At 49.1% G+C, this 26,413-nt stretch overlaps 11 protein-coding genes across 11 annotated transcripts; 6 read left to right on the forward strand and 5 right to left on the reverse strand.

Annotated features, from left to right (window-relative positions):
• Nucleotides 1-38: 38 nt before the first annotated feature.
• On the reverse strand, nucleotides 39-1,251 carry N7455_012141 (uncharacterized protein; the record flags this gene model as incomplete). The annotated part of the gene is made up of 2 exons (XM_065606822.1): nucleotides 39-115; nucleotides 180-1,251. 2 exons carry the CDS (start codon nucleotides 1,249-1,251, stop codon nucleotides 39-41), a joined length of 1,149 nt encoding a protein of 382 aa, XP_065459988.1.
• A 3,322-nt stretch (nucleotides 1,252-4,573) lies between these two features.
• On the reverse strand, nucleotides 4,574-5,341 carry N7455_012142 (uncharacterized protein; the record flags this gene model as incomplete). The annotated part of the gene is made up of 1 exon (XM_040957279.2): nucleotides 4,574-5,341. One exon carries the CDS (start codon nucleotides 5,339-5,341, stop codon nucleotides 4,574-4,576), a length of 768 nt encoding a protein of 255 aa, XP_040812315.1.
• A 1,759-nt stretch (nucleotides 5,342-7,100) lies between these two features.
• On the forward strand, nucleotides 7,101-8,253 carry N7455_012143 (isopenicillin N synthase family dioxygenase; the record flags this gene model as incomplete). The annotated part of the gene is made up of 2 exons (XM_065606823.1): nucleotides 7,101-7,448; nucleotides 7,543-8,253. The coding sequence occupies 2 exons, from the start codon at nucleotides 7,101-7,103 to the stop codon at nucleotides 8,251-8,253; spliced, it is 1,059 nt and encodes a 352-aa protein (XP_065459989.1).
• Nucleotides 8,254-8,493: 240 nt separating this feature from the next.
• Nucleotides 8,494-9,617, forward strand: N7455_012144 (DNA replication protein PSF1). The gene is made up of 3 exons (XM_040957346.2): nucleotides 8,494-8,637; nucleotides 8,758-9,278; nucleotides 9,346-9,617. The coding sequence occupies exons 1-3, from the start codon at nucleotides 8,563-8,565 to the stop codon at nucleotides 9,437-9,439; spliced, it is 690 nt and encodes a 229-aa protein (XP_040812327.1). The 5' UTR covers nucleotides 8,494-8,562; the 3' UTR covers nucleotides 9,440-9,617.
• An 829-nt stretch (nucleotides 9,618-10,446) lies between these two features.
• N7455_012145 (sulfate transporter family protein) lies at nucleotides 10,447-13,856 on the forward strand (the record flags this gene model as incomplete). Its single annotated transcript, XM_040957265.2, has 4 exons — nucleotides 10,447-10,678; nucleotides 10,750-12,093; nucleotides 12,146-12,345; nucleotides 12,396-13,856. The coding sequence occupies 4 exons, from the start codon at nucleotides 10,447-10,449 to the stop codon at nucleotides 13,854-13,856; spliced, it is 3,237 nt and encodes a 1,078-aa protein (XP_040812334.2).
• A 337-nt stretch (nucleotides 13,857-14,193) lies between these two features.
• tpcG (oxidoreductase tpcG) lies at nucleotides 14,194-14,994 on the reverse strand (the record flags this gene model as incomplete). Its single annotated transcript, XM_040957313.2, has 1 exon — nucleotides 14,194-14,994. One exon carries the CDS (start codon nucleotides 14,992-14,994, stop codon nucleotides 14,194-14,196), a length of 801 nt encoding a protein of 266 aa, XP_040812249.2.
• Nucleotides 14,995-15,831: 837 nt separating this feature from the next.
• On the forward strand, nucleotides 15,832-17,066 carry N7455_012147 (uncharacterized protein; the record flags this gene model as incomplete). The annotated part of the gene is made up of 6 exons (XM_040957252.2): nucleotides 15,832-15,940; nucleotides 15,998-16,136; nucleotides 16,189-16,286; nucleotides 16,352-16,529; nucleotides 16,600-16,681; nucleotides 16,731-17,066. Coding segments are annotated over 6 exons (942 nt in total), but the record flags the coding sequence as incomplete, so codon positions are not given.
• A 1,037-nt stretch (nucleotides 17,067-18,103) lies between these two features.
• N7455_012148 (uncharacterized protein) lies at nucleotides 18,104-20,832 on the forward strand (the record flags this gene model as incomplete). Its single annotated transcript, XM_040957290.2, has 4 exons — nucleotides 18,104-18,196; nucleotides 18,257-18,693; nucleotides 18,742-20,110; nucleotides 20,176-20,832. The coding sequence occupies 4 exons, from the start codon at nucleotides 18,104-18,106 to the stop codon at nucleotides 20,830-20,832; spliced, it is 2,556 nt and encodes an 851-aa protein (XP_040812270.2).
• Nucleotides 20,833-21,031: 199 nt separating this feature from the next.
• Nucleotides 21,032-21,700, reverse strand: N7455_012149 (ESCRT-II subunit protein VPS25; the record flags this gene model as incomplete). Its single annotated transcript, XM_040957231.2, has 2 exons — nucleotides 21,032-21,144; nucleotides 21,208-21,700. The coding sequence occupies 2 exons, from the start codon at nucleotides 21,698-21,700 to the stop codon at nucleotides 21,032-21,034; spliced, it is 606 nt and encodes a 201-aa protein (XP_040812195.2).
• Nucleotides 21,701-21,925: 225 nt separating this feature from the next.
• trm8 (tRNA (guanine46-N7)-methyltransferase) lies at nucleotides 21,926-23,167 on the forward strand (the record flags this gene model as incomplete). The annotated part of the gene is made up of 3 exons (XM_040957235.2): nucleotides 21,926-22,092; nucleotides 22,226-22,413; nucleotides 22,503-23,167. 3 exons carry the CDS (start codon nucleotides 21,926-21,928, stop codon nucleotides 23,165-23,167), a joined length of 1,020 nt encoding a protein of 339 aa, XP_040812199.2.
• Nucleotides 23,168-23,550: 383 nt separating this feature from the next.
• Nucleotides 23,551-26,011, reverse strand: N7455_012151 (LIM domain protein; the record flags this gene model as incomplete). The annotated part of the gene is made up of 3 exons (XM_040957358.2): nucleotides 23,551-23,877; nucleotides 23,943-25,885; nucleotides 25,936-26,011. The coding sequence occupies 3 exons, from the start codon at nucleotides 26,009-26,011 to the stop codon at nucleotides 23,551-23,553; spliced, it is 2,346 nt and encodes a 781-aa protein (XP_040812187.2).
• Nucleotides 26,012-26,413: the final 402 nt, after the last annotated feature.

Below are 26,413 nucleotides of genomic sequence, written 5' to 3' on the forward strand. Positions count from 1 at the left end.
AGGCAAAAAAGAAACAAGTTCCCTCATATCAGACGTTATCATGGACGGTCAGAGCGAGTGCGCGATCGTCGTGACCGTCGCGTATCCCTAGTTCGTCTGTCAGAACTTCGGCTACCTGTGAAAGAAGAAAATGTCAGTGAATGTCTTTTGTTTGTGGGGATACATGGGGGTAGACGTACTCCCTGTTCCTGAGTAATAATCGGAATAGTAGTAGTATGAACTTGGGTAAGAGGACTCGGTCTTATCGTCATCGTGCTCTCTCTCTCTCTTTCTCTTCAATCCCAAGCACAGAGCAAGAGCACCAAGGATTATAGCAATTGTGCCGAGGCCCCATTTGGAGTCTTTCTTTTCGCTAACCTCACTGCCTCCCGCGGCTGGTCTGGTTCCGAACCATGTCCGTCGGCCGGCAGGAGGAGGGGGAGGAGGCCGACTACCATGCGAATGGTGAGAATGGCGCTCTTCGATATAGGTTGTATCCTGTCTGCGGCGCTTCTTGCCGATGCCGAGTGCTGCAAGCAGGCCGTCCAAAACGCCCTTAAAGCAGATGCAAGCGCAGAGGAGTAGCAACAAGAACGCACCGACGATACTGCCGATGACAATTCCTGCGATAGCACCACCACTCAGCCCGCCGCTGCTTTCAGCTTGGGCCCCGATCAAATCTGCCCCGTCCGTTCCAACCGGCGCTGTGAATCCCTCCGTGGTGGTTGGGGCCGAGGTTGCTGTTACGGTGGTTGCCCCATTGGTCGTCCCACGCACACCCGGCGTGGCTGCTGATCCTCCTCCTGTTTCTGTAGCAGTCACAACAACTGAAGAACTCTCAGCGACACATTGGCCCTCCGAACATTCTTGCGCAGCCTCGCAACAAGTCGAGCCGCACTTTGTCTCGCCAAGGTCGACTCTGCACGTTCCTGTGCTTGTAGATGCGGCAATCTGGCTGCTCCACACAGAGGTAACCGTTGAAAGGTCGGTATTGGTGAGCACGTAAGTTGTCGTGTAATATTGATAGTCTCCACCGCTGCCACTACCACTGTTTGCACAGACGGCCTCTTGGGCACTGTTGGTAGTGCACGTTTGACCGGTCTCGCAGCAAAGCCAGTCGTTGTAGCCACAAGGGTTTGCACAGCGTTTTTCAAGCTTGTTTCCTTCGAGGACGTTTGCTTCCAATGCGAGCGGGGTTGCGACTGTGTGGAGCGAGTAGTTGAGAAGTAGGGCAAGTGTCGAAAGCACCGGCAGGACGGATAAAGACCGCATCGCAAAGAAACGGCGAGGCAACGCTTGCCAAAATTCAGTGGTGAAATTACTCGAGTCGGAGAGTGTGGGATTTGGACTGGAACGGTCTTTCTCAGTAGTCTTGTCTCACCCGTATACTCGAGAGATCTTGGGAGACCACGAGGAAATAAAGATCTCAAATTCTTGAGACGTCAAGAAATGATCGGAATGTAGACAAAGAATAAAGAAGAATGAGAGAAGTCGAGAGGAGAGTTGTTCCAGTTTGTTAGCTACACAGCGTCTCCCAGCCTCTCCCTCCGTATACCCAACCACCCGATTTCCTACCAGTCGCCGTAATTCACCCAAGACTTTCTTTTTATTTCATGGTGGCTGGGTTTCACATTAAATCCATTTTATTTAATTTTGATTAGTCCAGCACTATTTTCCCCCTCGAATAACAATGGAAGCCCTGAGTTGTCCCCTTACCTACGTCCTGTCAGAAGCGATCAACGGGTCGAATGCAGGTTTCTCCACCCCGCATGGCAGCAATCAGCTTTATGTCCAACACCGCCATTTTAGATTTGCCCTGACTCAGGTCTACTCGAAAAGAGGAACACAATTGAATTGTGTATACTCCATCTGTTGGGCAGCTATCCGATACATCGTAGCAAAGCGTGGATGTCGTGGATGTCATGGGGAAATTCCGTGCTACCAATGGCAGCCCAACGATGAATTGCCCAATCCTTTGAATGCCCTGGAGATCCGATCGAACCTGCAGCCATAATCCCGGAAAGCTTCTGGAGGGACATCCTGTCTATAGGGGCTTGCATCTCTCCAAGGGACATCCCCTAAAGTATCTCTACGTCTGACGGTGGCTGAAATCAAAACATCAGACAGCTTTAGACTACATGATCTTAATTAAAAGACTACCTACTAAGTATAGAAACAAATTGAAAAACGCTAAAAAAAAATCTTATCTCTTCGTATTAAAGCTAGTTCCACTATAACTACGGAGTCTTCAATAATACATCCCTACATGTAGGTAAGGTCGCCTGTTTTCCTAAGCAGTTATTTTGAATAATTATGCCTTTATGCTAGGGCGGAAAAACTAACGAACACGCTAGAAGGAACGTTAGTATGTGTATCTTTTTTTCTTCGTGTCGAAACAAACTTACAGTGCGACGCGTTAATCCCTACGCTACTAGGCCAACCATGGTTGCTATAAGTTCGTATACATTGACATAAATCAAAGACCTGCTCAAATTGAGTCTAATGGAGAAATACCACTATTTAGGCGACCCTACAATATTAATGCTTGTATAAGAAACTCTCACTCTGTCATGCCACTCACTTGCTATACATATCGTTCCTTTTCTTGCTATGGAAATACCACTAACGGCTGATAGCGCTGCATGCCACGAAACCACTTGTTCTTCATATGGTTGCTAGTGCTGAGCGTACTGCCGAAGCCTTGCGTGAGGTATTCTTAGCTGGTGCGTGGGTTGGATGGGATTCTGAACCCGGCCACATAACCCAGCTGCCATGCGTACTGGATGCGATGGACTGGGCAAACCTCGCGATGTTCTGAGAGTCCGAAGAGAAAGAATCTCAACACCAGGCAAGAGGTTCCCGTGCAACAAATAAATTCAAATAGGACCCAATGTTGTGGAGCATTTCCGGATGCGAGTAATAAATGTGGCAGGGTCAGAGGCGGCCTTCCAATATGTGAGACCTTGATAGGATAGCAAATGCCCGACCATCGTTAGCCTCGACTTACTATGCAATATGACCCAGTGATCTAGCAGCCTTGGACAACCATCACCTATCGGTCTAAGACAATTTCTTTTTCCCTTTATCATTGGATTTAAGTATGAATAAACTACATACATAGTACAAAACTTCAGCTTTACAATGAAAGGACAGCATTACATAACTATAGAGAGTACATGATCAAATCACATACATGTATGTATGTATCATTCCAATTCACATATCCATCTTGACAAACAACGCTTTTTCCGGATTCTATCACTCCAAATAGGCGGTAATTTTCTGCCGAAAAGTGAGGTTATAACGAACTGGATGAATAGATACATCGCCCTTCGGGGCATATGGTCAAATGAAAATATACAGAGAAGATTAGCATGGCCCCTGCACTAAGGATGACACGCTCAATCAAAGAGAAGCTACCTATTTTTTTTATTTTTCCACCTTCAATATTGAAGGTATAATATGTGGGGCAACTCGACAATATACCTTGGTATGATTGGTGATACCGGATTAGTAAGTCACGTGCCATCGGCCAATACCGTCGTGGGTTCGAGACCCGCTCCGCGCGAAATAGCGGGTCCTCAACCAACCACGACCGAGTATCTTCCAACTCTATACCTATAATTCTGATGCGAAAAGTGAGGTTAAAATAAACTGAACGTCCAGATATTTCGCCCTTCGGGGCATATGGTCAAATGAAAATATACAGAGAAGATTAGTACGGCCCCTGCACTAAGGATGACGTACCTTAATCAAAGAGAAGCTACCTATTTTTTTTTCGAGTTCCTATTTTGAGTATACAAGTGTGGGTCCTTTTACCAGCGTCCGTCGATATAATTGGTCCTACGCTTTTGAGAAAGTCACGTGTCAATTGGATCTCCACGACGAGTGTACGAATCTCGGGTTGCGCGAAATAAAAGTGGGGTGATTAGTTTCGACCATGGTCGAATACCTTTTTAAGGCCACGGCGGATATCGGATATCAGACCCGTGGACCACAGACCGCACGGGTACTAGCAGAAGGTTCATCTAATCAATCTACAGTGCAGCTACCTAGGTACCTACCAATCCAGGCTAAATTAAAAGAGACAATCCCCCACTAATGCCCGATCAAATCTCAATCATACTGAGCCTGCAGCGGGCTTACCAGCACCTTATCCAAATCGAGAGCAGTTCAATGGGGCTCGAGGGGGGGGGGGGAGAGACGACGCTTTTGTACGGCATTCGATACATACGCATATGTACTCATGCCTCAAGTGGAAGACAGTCAGTGATGTTAATTAGCCGTTCAAGACGACTATATATTCTCGCCACATCCTTCGGGTATCTAGCAGAGCTTCCCTGTTGGGGATACTTGGTCAAAAGGGAAAGCGGACATAGATAGCTCCTTGATGGATGACGATAACTCAGATCTACTTTGATCAAATGTTTAGCTTTTCCAAGGTATGCATACCGAGAGAACTGTCATCTAAACTCGATATTGTATCATAAATTCCAAGGGTTTCTGTTCGCTCCACATGGTGATGTAAAATCACAGGAAAAAAAGAATGTACAAACAAAAATAACGCATCCAAATATCGTTTCGAAGCCGTAAATCATATAAACATCCCCGCAACCCCAACTGCCAGTCCAAAGACCAGATCATGGAGACTCGACATCCGCGCAGGAGAGGCATCATTCCCATTCGCATCCGCACTGCCAGTCTGTGTCGCAACGCTACCACAATACGCCAAGTTAATACCATGGCAAGCCTCCACACTTAAGCTCGAGCAAATAGAAGTCGCCTGCGACGCAGCCGTGACAGCCTGAACTGTCTTGCCTCCCCCGGCGGCGCCAATAGTGACGCCGTAGCGGCCCATCAGATTGCCAGTGCACTGTATGTACTCAGACTGACACACGGAGTAGTAAGACGAGCAAGTCTCGGCATTGTTGAAAGTAGTCGGGACGACAACAAATGGGTATGCGCCGTCCAATGTTGATCCGGTAACAGACGCTGCCCCGCTCTCCGTGGTGGTTGCGGTTGCGCCGCTGGGGAACATGAACGCAGTGCCTGTACCTGTAGTCTTCGTGCCTGTTAGGCTGCCGGTGCAGCTTGCGCCGCTCGCGCAGCAGGCGATGTTGTTGGCATCATCGCGCGAGCAGTTCGTTCCCTGCTTACAGCATGCATTGGAGTTGCCCAGTTCGGTGCAGGGGTTGAAGCCGCTCGGGCAATTGTTTTCGTCTCGTCTGAGAATGCGGAGGACTTCAAAGGCTCGTTTGTTGGCTGTGGCCTTTTCCGCTGCGGTGAAGGGTGCCGTCTCTGTTGAGTGGACGGTCGAGGTGAGGAATGTGGCGGCAATCCAGATCCACCGGGAAGCCCGCATTCTCGGGGTCTGGGGATGGGGTTGGAATGGTTGGGTTGAAGTAATAGGCTCGAGGTCTCGGTTGGATTGATTGAATTGGGTGTTTTAATGGTTTATTCTCATGCTTCGTTTCGTCGTTGGGAGCGTTATCCGGGGTTGGACTCGGGCGTCAACAAACTACTCAAAGGAGTAAAATTAGCTTTCATCGGTCGCGAGGAGTATAATTGAAGACTCAGTGCTTGAACATGCCTGGATACTTGCAGTCCAAAGGAAAATTTTAGGGATTCTAGAAAAGATCAGAGTTAAAGGAACAAATGATGTAGTTCCTCCGTTCTTAGGTCAGGTCACAAATCTCCACCGGGGATGCCCCAGCAACCGCAGCCCGACCCTCTAGACCCGAAGCCCAAGGGTATATTAATTTTCCTATATTAATTTGTATTAATGGGAGCAATGGTAATATGTATTAAACCGATTTCAATCACTACTAAAAAGTAAAATATAATCCGTGAAACAAAACGTGGGATATAATTTGGCACCCAACTACTGAATACTGCAGCTAAATTGTTGCTTGGGTGCCTCCAAGGTTGATTGGGCATCTAAATATATTTCGATAAACCACTGGATATTACCAGTCAGAAGATTCAAAAGGAATCCATAATCTATTCTCGCACTATCTGTATAGGACTTATCAATTGCTCACCCCCACACCGTCTCTTCAAACCGTCCAAACTCCACTTCCTACTAATTCTCCCTGCCGATCTATCAGTCTCTCCAATCTCTGAGCCCGCCCTTTCACCATCGTATTCGCACCGGCGAACCGACTCTTTGTACAGCTCTGCAAGAATAAAATTATTCGTGCTAAATGGCACCTCATCTCTTGGCCCAAGGAAAAGCCATCGAGACCCCCCACCGCCCAGGACCGACTGTACAGCTGCTGTCTGTAGCTGCAAGGAGTAGGACAGGTGGGATATTCTTGCCGATCCCTCCAGCTCGCGACACACCCTTATAAACCTCTACCGAGACGTGAAAGCCACGGTGTCGTGCGGAACTTCCAAACCAGGCGCGATAGCTTTAAATCGGGGAGACTTCGCTCTCGTTAGTACCGAACGAATACAGCACTCCAGTATAGACTCCGCATCAAGGTCTATATCCGTGAAAAGTAGCGCATCTCTAGGGATAGACAAAATTTCCAGGATATCTAGGTTACTGTCCTCATCTGGAAAAATCTCGTCGACCACCTCCATTGAAATATCATTCACCCAGTAAAAGAAGCCTGGCTCAGGCGAGTATATCGGATCCAGGAAGGAATTCACTGACGGGTGGAGACATTCGCGAAGAGCCTATGTATCTCCATCTGCAAAAACGAAAGGTTGACTAGCTAGCTCTCTTGTTTGTGGCGAGCCATCTATCTATACAGGTAGTTGTGTAGCCTCGCACAGCGTTCGTCATCGAGGAGGCCATTGAGGTACGCGGGGGTTGGCCACCGACACTAGGAATACTCATGGTGAATCGGGACGGTGATGTTTAGAGAGGGCAAACTTGAGATTCAAGTGCGATGCACTACAACAACAGGGAGCTAAACCTAAAAAAAGGAAAACTAATCACAAAAGGAAATTCAAATATGTATATTGTTTTCTCCCGTTGGGGTACCCCAGTATCTGACATGTGAGGGGTGTTAGGTCGGAAACCTGCCCTTTTTCCCTCTCCGATGTTGTCTTATATCTTCTTGTCTAAATTTATTTCCTGACCATTATACCCTTACACTAGACCTCAACTTGTCATGGCTTCCACCAAGCCACCCAACATCCCTGTGGTGGACTTTGCTGGCTGGAACACAGAGTCCAGTCGTCAGCGAATCGCGCAGGAAATTGTCGCTGTCTGCAAAACAGTGGGCTTTGTATACATCATCAACCACTCATTTCCAGAGCCGATGTTAGACGAGGCATTCAACTGGTCGAAGCTATTCTTCGAACTGCCACAGGACGAGAAACTCAAAGCACCACACCCAGAGGGATGGGCGGTTCACAGAGGGTATTCTTGGCCCGGGCTGGAGAAGGTGTCACAGGCGATGAGTACCGGTAATGACCAGGAAAGGGCGGACCAACTGAGAGAGGTTACAGACATCAAAGTGAGAACCCGCTGTGTTTGTTCACGACCTCATACATCCCAGTCGGCACCGACTTGATCTATGTATAATTCTGAGCTTCATTGACTTGCCACAGGAAAGTTATGACATAGGGAGCGACGAGGATACCACCCAGCCTAACCAATGGCTGCCTGAACATAGTCTTCCCGGATTTCGTGACTTCATGCTCCGCTTCTACTGGGAGTGTTTCCGTGTCGGAGGGGAGGTCCTACAAGCTCTTGCTGTTGGTTTGAAGCTAGACGAGAATCATCTGCTTGAGAAGCACTCGGGTCATAATAATCAGCTGCGCCTACTACACTATCCGTCTATCCCGGCAGAAGCAATTGAGACAGAGCGTGCAGCCAGATGCCCCGCACATACCGACTGGAGCTCGATCACCTTGCTGTTTCAAGATGACTGTGGTGGGTTGGAAGTTGAGAGTGTTTCATTACCAGGGACCTTTGTCTCTGCGACGCCGATCAAGAATGCAATTGTGATGAATGTGGGGGATCTTTTGCAGAGGTGGAGTAATGGTTTGTCGCTCGGTATCCTCCTGGTCTGCCCTCAAGCGCTGACTTGTATAGATCTTCTAAGGTCTACCAGCCACCGAGTCACCTTGCCGCCTCTTCCTGATCGGTTTGAAGGAGCCGATCGTATGACCCGTAGACGGTTCTCTATTCCGTATTTCATGGCACCGGATCCTGACTCGGTGATTGAATGTATTCCATGTGTCGGAGAAGGTGCTGCAAAGTATGAGCCGATCACACAGGCTGGATACAATCAAATGAGGGCTTCTATGCAGTACTAATAGTAATATCAATCATTGGGTTAACTTTTTGGATTCAAAAATAATTACATTGGCCACTTTCCCCCGATTCGTCTAGAATTGAAGCCATTGTGCTCCTTCCCGATTTCTTTGCCTTTCCCCTTCCTCTTTGGCTGTCTTTCGTGGCACCTCAACCTTCTACACAACATCCAACGTATTACTGCCACTTCCAATGTACTTCTTATTTATTTCTTTCGGAGATAAAGAGCCTTTGCCCAAGAAGTGACTTCATACTTGACCTTGGCGCCGATCACTCCACCTGACTAAGAGCCAATCTTGGCGCTCGCCGAAATGGATCAAAGTCGCGTCCCTCACCAGGACCCCGACCGCGTGGCCACCATGTACGGCGAACTCGGCAACAAATTGGTACGTGAGCTATAGATTTATCCTGCCCCCGGGCATTGACAATCCCAAACCCAACACCGACCGCCAAATAGAAAAGCAAGAGAAAACGAAACCCGCTGACCAACACCTTACCCGCGATAGGTCCAACATGCCAAACGCACCCAATCCCTCGCCCATCTACCCCCCTACCAAACGGAGATCGTGCGCGCAGTAACCCGCGAAGTCCGCGATCTCGACCGCGATGTCACCCGCCTTCTAGAGCCCTTCGAGGGCGCATTCAACCCCTCGGCCGACCCAGCCATCGCCTGCGCGCTACTCGTCGACCACCTGTGCATGCGCCGGAACAAGCGCTGTTTACTCGCGTACCACCGCGTGCGCACAGAGAAGCTCGAGGAGCTTTGCTGGACGGGAGTGGATATCCTCGAGCAGCAGCAGCCGTCCGAAGACGGTGGGGCAGCTCAGCACACGGCTCTCGGGACTAGCGGGCATAGCTCGCTGAGTCCTGAGGAGGAGGAGTATTTTCGCCAGTATGGGGATATGCTTGCTGCGTATAAAGGCCAGTGGACGGATGTTGATTTGACGGGGACGTTGGAGCCACCGAAGGATTTGTTTATTGATGTACGGGTCTTGAAGGATGCTGGTGAGATTCAGACTGAATATGGGTATGTTTTTTCTTTCTCTCTTTCTTTCTGGTATTGTTTGGGCATCTGGTGGCTAATTCGGATTCAGTGTGATCAACTTGACCAAGAATAGTCAACTCTATGTTCGTCAGGGTGATGTGGAACGGCTGATTGCTCAGGGTTTCCTGGAGCGGTTGACTTGAATGTGAGTTGGGACTACCTGGCTGCTTCGGATTCTATACGAGTACAAGAAACATGAATTGGCGTTGGCTATCTACAGTGGTTTTATGAAGGGACCATGTACTTTGAGATACCCCCGCCGTTAGCGTGTCTAGACCTAACGGCCAATATGATGATTTTCTGCATTGCAATAGTGTGACACCAGTCTGATTAAGTATGACTGCTGGTTTGCTGGTTATTTTTTCTCCAATTTATTCTCTAGGCTTACCTGGGCTAGATTGGCCTACGGTAAAAGACCAATCGAGGTGGAGCCTACCAAGGTAGATCCAGTCTAGACAAACCACCTCGGAAAGGCGAGAAAGAATTAAGCTATCGAGGTAATATGCCCGAAGCTAAGCAGGCTTTTTTTAGGTAACTTTGAACTATCGACCAATAACCATACACCTCATTGGCTCATGCCCGTATGCAAGCAAATAACAAGGCTGAGGCTACTGCATGGTGCCAATGTCGATCATGTAATGTATAGCACTGCGTCCGACTACGGAGATGTAGCTTGGTGCATACTATTTTAATTACGTATGTAGTTTCAAAAGTCGAGTTAGTCTATAGTTAGTGCAGTAGTGCATTTGAAGACATAGCCCTGGAGGGGAGATGAAATGGCCTGAAATGCCCTCCAGGGCTAGTCTCTCTCCGCACAGACCACCTCCCACTTATCCTCATCTGTACCAGTCCGGATGTGGTTTAGCTCGACTGTTAGGGAAGATAAGAGCCGTTTAGTCAAAAACTCCGGTACCTCGGGGCTTTCTTTTTCTATCTGGTCCGTTGCTAATTCATATTTGTGTTGATAACTATACTTTCCTCTGCTATACATATAATCCACTGAGTCCCCCATTCTGTGCAATGCTCGTCTCGGTTGCGTCATTTGTTTATCCAAACGGCTGCCCCATGCGCTAGTGGCCCCGTTTATCTTCCGGATTTCCCAACTTTTTCGACTTCATCACTTGGTTGGACATCAATTGCGCAAGAAACCATGGGGGTTTTGCAACCTCGTGGCCGTCGCGACTCCCGCGCATCAGCTCTGTCACGCAATCTGATGTTTGACCGCGACATCCATGGTAATGCCCCGTCAGAATCGCTGGTGGAACAGGCAAACCTAGGCAGCCCGCCCGGTCCAATGGGAGCGGAATCATCCAGTTACAATGGATCGACAACGAGAACGCCAAATCGTTCATTTTACCACCGGTCCTTCAACAGCAATATGGGTGGGTCATTGTGCATATTGTAAGGTTAGAGACATCGCGCGATTTTTTACTGACCATTTGACCTATCGCAGATCCAGCTCATTATGCTTCGGACGGTCTCCGTGACCAAACCGCGGAGCTCGCTACCTATGGCCTATCGCTGAATAAAAAATCCCTCTTGAAGGACGGTCCCGGCTTACCCCCCAACCTTGATATATTCCACAGCAGCCAGAATTCTGCAAGTTACTCCCAGGATGAAGCTACAAGCTCTCATACTACCGCGGGGGAGGGGTTGTTGGAGCCAGGATATGCCTCCGTCGATCCTGCTTCGGCTTCAGGCTCTTCGGCTTTGACAGAGATGATTCGCCGCCCATTGACGGATACGGAGGAGGACCAGGTCACGCAACCCGGGACCGATGATATCTCCTTCCCTCCATCGTCGACGATCTATGACGAACCCGAACGAGACAATGAGAACACCTCGTTATTATCCAAGTCACGATCCAAATCTACACAAAATTATGGAAGTGCAGGCGATGCCGAGAACCAAGGGCCGCCTGTCCAACGGTCTCCAAACTTAATAAAGAAAGGAGTTTCATCTGTCGCTCACTATAGTCGGACCATATCGAATCCAAAGTCATGGGATAAGCGAGTCATATGGAAAGAGGCTGTGGTATACCCCGTCAGTTTGGTTCCTGCCGTATTGCTGGGACTACTGCTCAACATTCTTGATGCCTTATCCTATGGAATGATCTTGTTCCCTCTGGGAGAACCCCTGTTCGCTCACCTGGGAACTGACGGTATCTCGATGTTCTATGTCAGTACTATTATTTCCCAGGTGGTATTCTCCTGTGGAGGCTCGATCTTCAAAGGAGGAATAGGAAGTGAAATGATTGAAGTAGTACCATTCTTCCACCAGATGGCTTTCACTATCATGAATTCAATCGGCAAGGACAACCCGAAATCAGTGATTGCAACGACCATCCTAGCCTTCTCGGTGAGTTCAATTCTCACCGGCTTGGTGTTCTTCTTAATGGGTGTCTGCGGGCTGGGCTCGCTCATTGGCTTCTTTCCCCGCCATATTCTCATCGGGTGTATCGGTGGCGTGGGCTACTTTCTTCTACAAACTGGAGTGGAGGTTTCAGCCCGGCTTCCTGGGTCCTTTGAGTACAACCTTCCCACGATCCAGAAACTTTTCCATCTCGATACTTTCCCTCTTTGGATGATACCCCTGTTCCTTGCGATTGGCCTTCTAGTTCTCAAGCGATTTGTTCGCTCAAACTTCCTTGTTGGTGGGTACTTCATTGCCGTCGCTGCAGTGTTCTACATTGTTATTTTAAGCGCTAGGATCTCTATGGGTGCTCTGCGCCACAATGGATGGGTTTTTGCTGCTCCATCTTCCAACAACCCGTGGTATCATTTCTATTCTCTTTATGGTGAGTCAATCGGCTGCAATACTTTGGGAGTTGCCATGCTGATTCGTTACAGATCTCTCGGAGGTCAATTGGACTGCCTTTGGTGAAACAATCCCGGCCATGTTTGCCTTGACCTTCTTTGGTGTACTTCATGTACCCATCAACGTGCCCGCTCTCGGCATTTCCACCGGTGAAGACAATCTAAATGTGGACAGAGAGCTCATGGCACATGGCGTGACAAATGCACTTTCAGGATTCGTAGGAAGCATTCAGGTATGTGACCGCCAGTGATAGAGATGTGGACAATGAGCTAACGAAAGCAGAACTATCTTGTCTATACCAATAGTCTTCTCTTCATTGCAAGTGGTGGATCATCTCGGTTGGCCGGTCTGATGTTGGCCGCAGCCACTGCAGGTATTATGGTCATTGGCCCAGTCATAATCGGCTATATTCCCGTTATGGTTGTTGGTGCCTTAATTTTCTTGCTGGGGATTGAGCTTTTGCAGGAGGCATTGGTGGACACATGGGGAAAACTCACCCGGCTTGAATATTTAACCGTTGTCATCATTGTCGTTACGATGGGTGCTTGGGACTTCGTGGTTGGAATCTTCATTGGAATCCTTTTGGCTTGCGTGAACTTTGTCGTCCAAACATCGCGCAAATCCGCCATTCGAGCAACGTTCTCGGGCGAAATTTCCGGATCGACGGTCCGACGTCCTCCTATCCAACAACAATTCCTGCGCGAGGCTGGACAGCAGACCCTGATGATCAAACTTGGTGGATATCTCTTCTTTGGAACCATCGTGAATGTCGAGAACACCATGCGTGGCTTGATCGAGGAGGAAGCCTTCGACCGGCGTCCCATTCGATTCGTCATTCTGGACTTTTCTCGAGTCTACGGACTCGACTTCTCAGCAGCAGAAGCATTCACCCGCATCAACCGCGTTCTTCGAAAGCGCAACGTACAGATAGCCATCTCCGGCTTGAATGTCGAGGGTGATGTAGGCAAGTCCCTACAAAACGTAGGACTTTTCGAGCCAGAATCCGGCGTCCCCATCTTCGAAGACCTTAACTCAGCCCTTGAGTTCTGCGAGAACAACTACCTGAAAGTCTTCTACAACCGCCAGGAAGCACTCGCCACACCCACCGACCCAACCGCAAACTCCGAGCTCCTCCAAGTCCCCGTCTCAGTCCCTGTGCCCTCCGGACCCAAACCCCCCACCCTAGCCGACAACATCGTCAGCTCACCCCGCCGCCAGCACCTGCAACGCGTAGCAACCTCAACTATCCAAGCCCATGAAACAACAATGATGGCCTCCCCCGCCTGGTCCGCCATGCGCCAACCACTCCCCCTCCTCCTCCAAACCTTCCAAGGCCTCTCAACCGAAAACGAAGACTTTTGGTTCCCCGCCTGTGCCTACTTCTCCCGCGAATCCTACCCCGCCGGCACAGTCCTGTACCATGAAGGCGACGCCCCGCGCGCCTTCTACCTCCTCGAGTCTGGCATGTTGCGTGCTGGCTACGATCTTCCGCAAGGCCGCTACTTCGAGCTCATTGTCGCTGGTCGACCGTGCGGCGAGTTGCCTTTCTTCAGTGATACGCGCCGCACGGCGACGGTCAAGGCTGAGCGTGATTGTGTGGCTTGGTGTTTGACGGGAGTGCAGTGGAAAGTGCTGCAGGAGAAGGAGCCGCGCATTGCTCGTGAGCTGTTGACTGTTAGCTTGAAGTTGACGACTGAGCGCATGGATAGTATTACCTCGTATGTTTTGACGATGGCGGCTTGATTTTTTCTTTCTTGTTGGCTTGTTCGCTGTTTGCATCTAGCTTGGTGGTTATCTGAGCGAGTTGTTGGACCTCGTTTTTTAATGTTGATATTCCCGGGCTTTTTGGTTTACATATTCATTAGTACATAGCAGCTGAAGCATGCATGCATATCGATATTTTTGTAACACAAAACTTCGCATTTAGCGTCTGTTGGGTAACTGATCTCATTATATGCTCGAAGGTGTCTACATAGGTAACTAAGAGAGATATAGAGAGAGCAAGGTCCTATACTCCTGAAGTAGAAACACTGTCTTAACCTAATATGTCATTTCATAATCCAAAAAGTCCGAAATTCGTTCAAATTCCAAAGCAAATCCCATGTAGTTTCCAATACCCAGGTATCATTCGGCCCAAAAAGCCCGTGAGGAGATTTTTTGGCCCTTGCAATGCAGCCGATGCCATCTCTCCTGACGGGTCACTGGTGACTCCCACACAGGTCGGCCCATCTGCTTCTGGTGCAATACACAACTCTGCCATAGCAGCTCCAAGATCCCCATAAGAAACAGCCGGGCCCACATAGGTCTCGGAAATTGTGAAGTCTGACCTTTTCCCTTCTAGTAGTAAGGGAGGTTGGACCAGCGTCAATGTAAAAAGCGATTTATTCGACAAAAGGATATCCTCCGCAACTGCCAAGTCTGTATAGATATGATTGTATGCATTCATGACCGCCCAATGCAGCACCCAAGGACGTAATGATACGAACTGATCATTCAGCGAAGCCGAGGAAAGAAGCGTGAGACGTGGACGTTTCCATGTGTTTCCTCCCTCTTTCTTCAGCTCATTCAAGGCTGCGACAATCGTCGATGCGGTATCCTGAATCATTGAGATTCCAGGCTCATTGTTGTTGGTTCCAATGGTGCACACGATAAATGATGCTTCGGAAAGGCAGCTTTTGACTGCTGCAATGTCGTTGGGAAGTCCTTCCTCTATCGTTACCCGTGGATGGAATTGAATGTCAGGTATCAGGCCTTCGAGCCTTTCTTTGGAACGCACGAGAAGGTGGAGATGGTAAGACTGGGGTTCGTTTTCTAGCAGGCTTTTCACGACGAGACGGCCTGTTCGACCTGTAGAGCCAAGGATGGCGATTTTCTGGGGCATCATAGCTAGTGGGAGGAGTTGAGGCTTTAAAGATGGCGAGATAATTCTACATCTTCGGATGGCTCTCTCTACGTATTTATACCGGTCCATCCCGGGAAGCATACATACTTTTCTTTGCCCATCAAAGTGCCGGGGCCGAGACCGAAATGCGCAATTATAGACATGAAGGTTGTGAATCCTTCCCGATTTGGCCGCATGTCCGACCACAACGGGAAAGGTGCATTTAGCCTCGGAAGCATTGGGACCCCGAGCCCATTCCAAGTTATTAATGTCACGTCACCAGTTAACACTGCATAGCCTGTATCAATATAGCTAAAAGCAAAGTCGATATGGCATTGAAGACGATGAACCCCCCCAAGTTATACTTTCACAAAGCGTTGACAAAAGTCTGAGATATGCAGGTTGAGTCTGTATAGTATGAGAAGGAGGGAGATGGACTTTGATATTCGTTTGGGGGAGTTCGTAGATGGTGTTGGAATACAATAGAGGGACTGTATGTAGAAACAAATAGCTACAATTCGAGATTCATCTGCCATGAAACGCTTCCTATAAAGCCATGGTACACAAATTTTACTTTACGGTAAGTGATGACAAGCAAGTTCTGTAGGAACATAGATGTTGGCCACACTCATTCCCCATCGAACAACAGAGAACTTGCCTGAACAAGACCTCTACCAGACAATGGCAGGCATTCTACTCCTTGTTTGTCACCGCCATAGGCTTGAAGTCTATAAAAACCCCTCACGATGGCCAATACTTTCTCATTCCTTGCCATCACTTCACCCTGGACATCTTTCTCCTTTCACATTTTCGCTGCAACCTCGTCCATCTACCAGACATCTGGACAGGATGACCACAGCTTGGCTACTGCTATCTAAAAGCGACTTTGTCAATCCGGATGTATTGAATGCGGTGAACCCGCATCCACGCTGGGGCTATGTACACGGTGAGTACAGAATAGAAGCAATTTGGTCTGGAATAGCAATATATTGAACCTTCATAGGACCTATTCCAGATAATAATCCCGATTGGAAATGCGAAAGGTCCCATGGAATTGTAACGAAGCGTGAACAGGCGCGTACTCTTACTATTCGTAGGCCACAAGCCCCCATGGTCACGCTGAATCGTTATAACACCTTTATGTATTATATGAGTTCCCCTGATTTTCTATCAGATCTAGGCTGATGAAAATAGTTGTGATATCTCGGTTCATGACGCTCGAATGTGCGGGATCAATTTCAATGACAATAAAAGTCTCACCCGTCACATTCGTACCGTCCATCCCGGTGCCGGTGCGTACATACATATTGCGTTGTTTGAACTCTGTCCATTCCGAGTTTATACTGATAATATATAGCCAAGCTGCCACTTAGCTACCAAGTGACCACCGAGGAAAAGATTTCTGGAAATAACGCGATGAAACGCTGGGTGTTGATGGGAGGCTGGCGTGATGCCCTTTATTTGAACGAACCTAGCCGGAAGAACGTTTCTGTCTCTCTCCTTGGCTATTATTGTGATGTGTTGGAGGGAATTGCGTGGGTCTCTTCTGCTACTCTCTGGGGTAACAAATTATTATGCATATATACTGATGACATATTCGACTAGGCGCACCGATGCCCAGTTTGCTGCAGAGTACGGAACCAAATTTCACCGACCCGGACATCGAGAGTGGCTTGAATCTGGAGTCGTAGGTATGCTCCGAAGAACCCAAGAGAAAGTATGTTAACAATATTAAGCCCGGAATCTACCTTCCTCCCGATAAACCGATGCCTTTGACTCCGCCATCAATAGCCCCTGGCGACGAGTCTGGAAAGCCCTCTAGATGTGAACGATCTACTCGAACCGAACCCGTATCAGACAATGATGCCGATGCTAACCCTGATTTTACATCTGGATCTGCGTCTGCACCTGATTGCGAGATTGTGTCCAAGTCTGCATCCGAGGTTGACTCTGAGCCTGAGGACCAAGAGGAGTGGCCGGTTGACGCTGTCACTGATATCTTTGCTGGGATGTATCTACCGTCAAGCAAATTGGACGCGGCATATGGCCCTATTTCCGAAGAAATGGATTGAGTATGGACATGGAAGGAAAATTGCAACCAATCAGACTATGGGTGTTTTGAACCTGGTTAATCGCTGTGGCAAGCAGTTTCTGAGCGAGTTAGTTGAAATGTGTCTGAGACGCCTCTGGTCTGTCTGATTGAGAGCATCAATGAATTTCAATTTTAGTGGCAAGCGTTCATCAATACTAGCATTATTAAATGTAATTATAATCATACCTAGTCATGATAATACCCTGAAGGGCGAAAGGTTTGTTCCTGGAGCTCGATATAACTATGTTGTAACCGGCGGTGAGTCGAACGGCGACGGCACGTGACTACAACGCGGCGTAATAATATGGTTGTTGTTACTCCACCACCTTGATCGAGCTCGCGTGGATAAAAACAAATAGGTAGCTTCTCTTTGATTGAGCGTGTCATCCTTAGTGCAGGGGCCATGCTAATCTTCTCTGTATATTTTCATTTGACCATATGCCCCGAAGGGCAACAGATCTATGGTTCAGTTCAATATAACCTCACTTTTCGGCAGAATTACACCGCTTAGTATATACAAACGAAACCCCATGAGAGGAAACATAGTTGTACAGACCCCAGTTTTTTCTATTTTTTATCTTCTATATGAAGAGAGTGATCATCTATCAGAGGTTACAATGAATTATAGATCAAATGTCGTGACTGAAATTGCTATCTGACAGATATAAGCATACCAATACCGAATATGGCCTTGGAAGTTCTTTAGTTGACCACAATCTGGGGCCGATGTTAGATAGTTAACTAGTTAACTATACCAAATTTAGTATTATATAATAATACTACATGTGTCATAACTTGAAAAAAAGAGCAAACCTGAGTTTCCAAATTAGATAGATCGGAAGATCTATCTAAATTCCAATCCCCACACGCTGTAGTGCACGTGATCCGGCGTTCCTGACACGCGTGGGCGCGTCCCTGATTGCCTCATTTCGATTCTACACTTGGATGTCACTCTCTTGGAGATATTCCAATCAACGCCCCAGTCTTCAATCGCATAATTTATCTACAAATTTGGCCATGGCAACTGAAAACGGAGAGTCCAAGCTCTTCGAGCAGTGTTGCCTCTGTATTGTATGCTCCAAAGATCTCTCGAGTGACTCCGCGGAGCAGGTACGTGTTTTCTCGCCATGAGTACAGTTTGAACTAGACTGACAAAATAAAATTACCTAGCTGGCAACTATCCTCGAGGAAAACGGCGGCGAGCCTCTGATCGTCCAACCTGGTACCGAGGTCCCCGATGTGGCCAAGTTCAGCCATTTGATTTCTACCACAATTGACTTTGAAGCCTACGATACTACCTGCGATGCGCTGATCCCTGTGGTCAAACCACAATGGGTGAATAACTCATTGACGAAGCGAAAATTGGCCAACCCCCGCCAATACAGCCCAGACCCGCGTCTGTTCATGAACGATGTGGTGGTTACCTGCGGCGATATCCCCGAGGGAGACAAGGATGCCATAATAGGTGGTGTGGTCGCGAAAGGTGGATTGTACGCACCAAGAGTTTCTCAGATGGTTACACACTTGGTGGACCTCACAGCCGATTCCGACAAGGCGCGCATTGTCCAAGCGAAGAAATTGAACGTGAAGATTGTACTACCGCATTGGTGAGTTTCATGGCACAGCAGTTAGAGACCCTCGCTGACTGAGAACAGGTTTGACGACTGCCTTAAACTTGGTCGACGAATCGATGAACGTCCATATACACTTCCAGACCCAGAGATCTTGCGCGTGGGCCCTGATACTCCAATCCGATGGCAAGAGAATAAGGATTTGGTTGGTGCGTCGACAACAGACCCGTCTAAGCTACCCGAGCCATCCAGTTCGGCACATAAATCAGGCCAGCGGAGTGTCTTCGAAGGGAAGTCTATTATGCTATCTCTGGATCTTGGAATCGGCTCGCACTTGCAGGAATCAATCAAAACTGTCCTCGAACAAGGCGGTGCCACAATGACATCAAATATTGATGGAGCAGATATGTTAATTTGTCGCTACCGAGAAGGGTTTGCGTACCGCACGGCATCGCGACTAAACATAGACGTTGGAAACCTCGCATGGCTCTACCGCCTCATGACATTCAACACATATACTTCACCCCTCAGACGACTACTGCATTACCCGATTTCTCGCACTGGTATTCCCGGGTTTGAAGGCTTGAAGATCAGTTTGTCCAATTATGTTGGCGAAGCAAGAATCTATTTGGAGAACTTGATCGCAGCAGCAGGTGCAGAATGTACCAAAACCTTGAAGCAAGAAAATACTCATCTGATTACGGCACATGGAACAAGTGAGAAATGCAATGCGGCGAAGGAATGGGGCCTCGAAGTTGTCAACCACTTGTGGCTGGAGGACAGTTATGCAAAATGGAAGCTACAGCCGGCCTCAAATCCGCGCTATAGCCACTTCCCTCTGCGAACTAATCTTGGAGAAGTTGCAGGCCAGACCCAGCTCGACCGCAATGTTTTGGAACAGGTCTTTTTCTCGTCCGGGGAGACTCTTGCTCATAGCCCACGGCGCGCAATGCAGAGCAAGAACCAAAATATGGTTTCAGTGCAGCCTCCCGCCGAGAAGAAACGGAAGATTGATGAGGATGCCCCGGAGACTTCGCTCGGTACTCCACAGGGCAATGGCAAGTCACGCCGACCCATCCAAACACCCGCACGAACTCGAATCATGTCCGAGGGCAAAGAGAATGAGACTCCGTCGTCGACCAGTAGCCGTAAGTCAAAAGAGGCGGCAACTGCCCGACTCCATGAGTATGCCCCGGATCTTGCCTTGTACGAAAAGGAAAGGAAACGTGTGGGCGGCGTTATCTACGGTGGTAGGCGCAAGTCAGACGAGGGTCGGGTTCAGGAGAATAAGAAGCGTGCCTCGCTTGAAGCCGAGGATGAGAGCGATGGCGAGCAAGCAGTGGAGACTAAACGACAGAAAAAGTCTCGGCCCCCAATTGCTATGCACCTTTTGATTACTGGCTATCAGAGATGGGTAGGGAAGGGCAACGAGAAGAAAGAGGATGCAGATAAGGTTTGTTTGGCTGCTGCAGTTATAAACATGATGGACTCAAGATCTATGTACTAATACTTTCACAGCGAGGCCTTCGAGATCTCGGTATTATGGTGGTCCAAGATGCCCGACGATGCACTCACTTGGCCGCACCCTCGATCTTGCGAACTACTAAATTTGTCAATGCACTCGCGTATGCGCCGATGATCGTGAGCACAGACTTCATCACCAGTTGCCTAAAGAAGGAGGAATTGCTTGACCCCTCCGATTTCCCTCTGGAGGATAAGGAAGCCGAGAAGAAGTACAATTTTGACCTGTCTTCTGTCACAACAAACGCAAAGAAGAACAAGAATAAAATGCTGCAAGGCTATCGCATCTATTGCGTCGAGGATATTCGAGGAGGATTTGATGCATTCAAATCTATCGTTGAAACAAACGGAGGAGAGTGCATGCTGTTCCGTGGACGTCTTGCCATAGCGAACCATTCTCGATGTGAGGAGAGCGACGAGGAAAGCGAAGCGGAAGACGACAACCCTGCCAGCAAGGATGTTTTTCTTCTTAGCAGCGCCGGAGCTAATCATGGCCGAGTCTGGCCTCGATTCCGCCAAGTGGCGCTCGATATCAAGAAAACTCCACGGATTGTCCGAGTTGACTGGCTTCTGGACATGGCCATGTCGCAGGAGACACGTGCCCCCGACGAATACGAACTGACCGAGGAGATGATCGAGAACGCAGACCAGTAGACTGATACCAAGGTATCGAGTCCACATCCCTCATCAACCTTGGGCCTCCAGCCCAAGAACATGAATTCTGTGTATAAGTTTGGAGTATCGGCGACGTGATTTAACATGTCTTTTGACCTGCACATGAGAAGCGCTTTATTTTTGTCACGAATAGCCACGATTTATCTCAGAGAAATTCCAGCATTTCATCTTGAGCTCTTCAAAAGAACTTAACACCCTCCTGGCCCTCACCACCAAAAATCTGCGCCCTGCCCCTCTTAACTAAGACATTCAGCGAGCGCAGCATGACATCAGTATCCATGCCATGGAACTCTGTAGACGGGAATCAGTATAATCTGTAGACACTATCACCCACAACCAAAGATACAATCTCACCTTGCGACATAGCCCCCTCCCCATGGATCAGCTCATAGACCGTCAGAACCGATCCCCTCTGCCCAGTGCTTTCAACCCACTCAACCAATACATCCGCCCACTCCTCAGGCCTCCTCCACCAAATCCACGCAACAGTCTTCGGCCCCTGCCCAGCACCATTCAAGCTGACCGAAGACGACGCACCGCCAGAATCAGAGATCCACTCCGCTCGCCGCCCACCGCCGCCTTCCTCTTCGCTCTTGGTCATCCAGTCGATGACCTCGCGGGCGTCGCGCAGATCGAGGCGCTTGCGCAGGGCTGTGTTGTGGAAGAGCGGGGTTTCAACGGCTTCTATTAGGGGAAGACGGTATTGGTGGTGATACCGGCACCAGGACTGAATTAGAGAAGACCATTTCTCGAGCTGCGACTGGCGGGTTGTTGTGTTTGGTTGCGGGGTGAAGAAGGGGGGGAAGTTGTAGGTTGGTGGGAAGGGGAAGGGGGGTATTGTTGTCATGTTGGAGGGGATTAATTAGTGAAGAATGAAGATCTAATAGTCAAATAGCTCAAATAAAAGCAAAAAGAGTAGACAAGTAGAATGTCGAGACAAGAAGACACAAGAAAGTCGAGAGACTCGAAGCTGTGGAGTAAAAGGTGGGGCCGGGATTTTCAAACTCGTCGACTTCGGTCTTTTTCGATTTCTCGACTTTCCCTGCTTCCCCCAGGTTGTCAGATCTTCACAATGGCCACTCAAAACCCACCTGCAAAGCGCGTCAAGCGTGAAGAGTACCGTCGCAAAGTACAGGCTCAACAGGAATCCACCGATGGCTCCGTCATCAAGATGCCGCAGAAGAAATTCTTCCGCCAGCGCGCGCATGCGAATCCCTTCTCTGATCACCGGCTAGAGTAGTACGTATCCTCCTCTTTTGCTCATTGCACGCCGAACGATTTCTATCGGAATATCCATTGGGTTGTCGAGCTTCACTGGCGACAATTCCTACGCATCCGATCGCGAACTGATAGCTAACTGATACTCTAATAGCCCTATCAGCCCCGCGCATATGGACTGGTCATCTCATTACCCTGCATTCGTGGATCCTGATACAACCAAAACGAACCTCAGCGGAGGGCGCAAGCTGACCAAGGAGGTCGAAGTCGTGGATATCGGATGTGGATTCGGCGGACTGATGGTTGGCCTGGCGCCATTGTTGCCAGACACTCTGATGGTCGGTAAGTACAGCGCATCGATATTCAAAAATAAATATTCGCACTCGCCCGAATTGAGCAATGAGAACCACCAACTAACAATAAAACCATAGGCATGGAAATCCGCACCTCAGTGCTGGAATACCTCAGCTCTCGCATCCACGCCCTGCGCAGCCAACAACAACGCCTCAAGAACAAAGCCGCAAACCCATCATCAACCGAAGCCCAAGATGCCTCGACGCAACCCGAAAACACCGAATCAACTCCGGCCCCAGCGCCAGCTAACGACGACGAAATCGGAACAGAGAAACTCTTCCCAGGAAACTTCGAAAATATCACCGCAATCCGCAGCAACACAATGAAGTTCCTCCCCAACTTCTTCGGCCACCACCAACTCTCTAAGATCTTCATCTGCTTCCCGGATCCGCACTTCAAGGCTCGTAAGCACAAGGCCCGTATTATCTCCGAGTCCCTGAACTCCGAGTATGCGTTCGTCCTGCGGCCCGGTGGTTTGCTGTACACTATTACTGATGTCGAGGAGTATCACCACTGGGTTCTGCGGCATTTCTTGCATGGCGAGCAGCCGGAGGGTGGGCCTGCTCCTGCTCCGAGCAGTAAGGATCTGTTTGAGCGGGTTTCGGAGGAGGAGCTTGCTCTTGATCCTTGCGTGCGGGTTATGAAGTTTGAGACGGAGGAGTCGAAGAAGGTCACAAGAAATAAGGGAAACAAGTATGTTGCTGTTTTCAGGCGCAAGGCTGATCCTGAATGGCCTGCTTGAAAAGAAGGAGGATTAGAGACCTAATTAGAGAGGTGAATATGGGACCTCTGGAAGTTATTGGAATCATTCATCTAAATGATACGATAAAAGAGAGGTGTTTTGAGGCGTTTTTTCTTCTTCTCCCATTCTAAATGCATTGCCAATATCATGCTCATCGCTAACAATCTTCGCTGGCTAACAAAAAAAAAAAAAAAAACACAACACAAAAACGAACAAACTCCCGAAATGAACCCCAAGAAAAGGGTTGTAGAACACATGCAGACAAATCAAGAATCAACTGATGCAACAATCAAACACCGACATCATGCGTGAGTCTATCATAAAAGCAGTAATCTCGTTAAAAACATTGTGGTCGTAACCCCTCAAGTAGATGGCGCAAAATTCTAGCACATTCCAGGCGCCTTAAGACGGATACCTTCACATCTCTCACAGATAGCCAATTGGACCGGACCACCGATGATGCGGCCCTTGGCTGTTCGCTTGGGCTCGCCTTCACGAACGAAGAACCGGCCCTCCGGACCAAAACCATCGCCGCACTCGTGACAATTGAAGCAGTGCTCGTGCCACTGGCCGCCAATTGCGCTGATGACAACCTCGTCCATGACATGCTGCTTGCAGCCCAGACAACGTGGTGCGGTACGGCGCGAGTGGCAGTGGAGACACCATGCGAAGCCATCTTTCTCGACGAAGGGAGTTTGGGAATCGAAAGGCTATATGAAGAGAAATTGTCAGTTGTCTTGCGTGCAGAATCACTAGGAAGGGAATTCAAACATACATCACCGCACTCTGCGCAGAAGAAGTGGCCGACATGCCATTCGGCACCGCATGCCACGACCACTTCTCCTTCGATAGGGGTCTTGCAGCTCTTGCAACGGGGGCTGAACATCTCGTGGAAATCCAGGTGGCAGTAGAACCGTGGCACACGGGCCTCCAGGTCATGAGCCTCGGTTGTTGCTAGTCTCTCGTCTCTGCTGGACTCCGGTTCTTGGTAGAAAGCCACGCATTCGAGAGCTGTGTGACAGTGGAAACAGGTAAAGCACTCTGGGTGGAATCGACATCCGCCAGCCGTCACAATTTTTCCGGAAATGGAAAGAGTACATAGCTCACAGCTTGCAGTTGGAACACCAGATCGTGTATAGGGCGAGTACCAACGGCTCTGCGAATCAGATCCCTGCTGTTTCGGGAAGGCCTGTTTAGTTGGGCTGTTTCTCGTCGGCTGGGGCACCGGTCTGGTCGGTTGCTTGGAAGGAGCCTCTATCTCGGAGATGGTGGGCACTTTGATGTCCGGGACGTTGATCACGGGGATTGGAGGTGGCTCGGAGACTTCAATTGTGGGGGCTGAGACCTCAATGGTAGGTGCTGCCACTTCAATTACGGGTAGGGTTGGACGATCAGGCTTCGGCTGATCAGCTGGTTTCCATGTTTGGTCAAAGCTCACAATTGGGCGTCCAACTCGATCGCTGACGGCTGAAGGCATTGGCAGCTTTTCACTGCGGTCTCCTCGTCTTTTGCTGGTAGCTGCGCGGATATCATCGCTGCGTCTCTCTCTTCCATCCTGGGTGGGGACAGGTTCATCCTTTTGTTCGGGGGGAGGAGTCGGAGTAGCCCGCTCGTTTCTAGTGTAACCGGCGTTGTTCGACTGGGTTGGGGGAGGAGTACCGCTTTCGTTTCGAGTGTAGCCGGCGTTACGCGACTGGGTAGGAGGGTTCTTGTGAATTTCAAACCGGGAGATTTTATCCATCACAGGGCTGCTGTGGGCTCTATTCTGTAGCCAAGGTAGCGGCCTAGGAACACGTCCCAGAGCGTTGCGCGGTTTGTTCTTCAAAGCTGACGAGTCAGACTTGGAGAAGTCTGGCTTTGCTTCGTGTTCCTTTTGAGGGTCAATGGGCTCTTCGTAAATTTGGTCGTTAGGGTTCCTGAAAATCCCTTTAGATGAATCACTGCTGACGGTCCGTGGCTTGGGGGCAACAGGCGGCTCGGGTTCCTCGTCAGGTAGTTTAAAGTTGACTTTGAGATTCTTCTTCGATGGTCCAGCCAGAGATGATCGTTTCCGAATCGACTCAGGGCTAGAGTTACCATCAGAGGAGACACTTGAGCCTGTTGACTGGCTGAATCTATTGGTCGAGGGATTAGATCCTCGCGAATCATTTCGGACAGGGCTTTGGTTGCCTCTGTTGGCATCGGGGTTTTGGTATGGCGCATAAGGGTTTTTGAAAGCTTGACCAGGGTTCTGGTGCATCCAAACTAGCTCTGTGGCCTCGTTCTGGGCTGCTTGGTGAAGATCGACATCGTCCTGGACATCCATTTTCTGCAAGGCATCTCGTAGCGACCGTGCCTCTTCCTTTTCATGTCGTCGTTGACCATTTTCACGATAGGATAGAGTTGGAGACGCCGGGATAGGAATGGTACGTGCATGGATTTGCGCTGGAAACACGTTCTTTCGGATTGAGTGCGTACGTGGCTCCTGAGCTAAAGGGCGACCCATTGCACCGCCGCCAGGCACATGGGAATTCGTCCGATGATGGGACATTGCACTGCCTGATCGTCGGTGATCTTTAATTTCGTCTTCGACTGGAGCGTGCATGGAGAATGCCGAGGATGCCCTTGGCGGAAGGCTATCAGGTATATCGCTTGTTGATGCGGCTGCTCTACCTGGGTATGGACGAGATCCTGTCGGGCGGGCAGGACGATTGGCCCGCAAGTCCTTCAAGTACGTTGCTGTTGACTCATATCAGCTCCGAGTCGGTCAACACCAAAGAATCACTTACAAACTTGATCATTGGACATGAAGGATGGACCAGGAGGTGACACCTTCCTCTGGCCAGTGGTATGTTTATGCATCATGAGATTGCAAGGATCAAGGATGTGAGGAGATATACGGATAAGTACAGGAAAGAGGGACCAAGATGAACTAAGATGAGAAGAGTCTAGTTGCGATCTACACTTGACGGTCTGAGCTGGCTAGCGTCATTGGGCTGGTCCCCCCTCCCAAACAAACCCCTAGGGTCCGTCGCGAGGCAACGGATGACTCATCATATATCTTTATCTGTCTATCGATAAGGGTTTGATGATAAATTAACCCTATGACAAGCCCTATATTGGACAACGTAGGTGCATATTCAAAGTATACATACTTGACAGAGAATCAGCCCTATGGAGACATGTCTCTCTATTTAAGCCAAGACAATCCATTCTTCAAACCTTGGGAATGACTCAAAATCCCCCACATCTGCCCAACTGAGACTT

This window comes from Penicillium solitum (genome assembly GCF_028829755.1).
Source record: "Penicillium solitum strain IBT 25940 chromosome Unknown utg000009l_segment0_segment0, whole genome shotgun sequence".
NCBI lineage: Eukaryota > Fungi > Ascomycota > Eurotiomycetes > Eurotiales > Aspergillaceae > Penicillium > Penicillium solitum.

What these genes read in the sequence shown, in the direction of transcription:
- N7455_012144 (XM_040957346.2), top strand. Translation starts at nt 8,563, where the DNA reads ATGGATCAAAGTCGCGTCCCTCACCAGGACCCCGACCGCGTGGCCACC. An exon ending in GCGAACTCGGCAACAAATTG is followed by an intron (nt 8,638 to 8,757) that starts GTACGTGAGCTA and finishes TACCCGCGATAG; the next exon opens with GTCCAACATGCCAAACGCAC. An exon ending in GAGATTCAGACTGAATATGG is followed by an intron (nt 9,279 to 9,345) that starts GTATGTTTTTTC and finishes ATTCGGATTCAG; the next exon opens with TGTGATCAACTTGACCAAGA.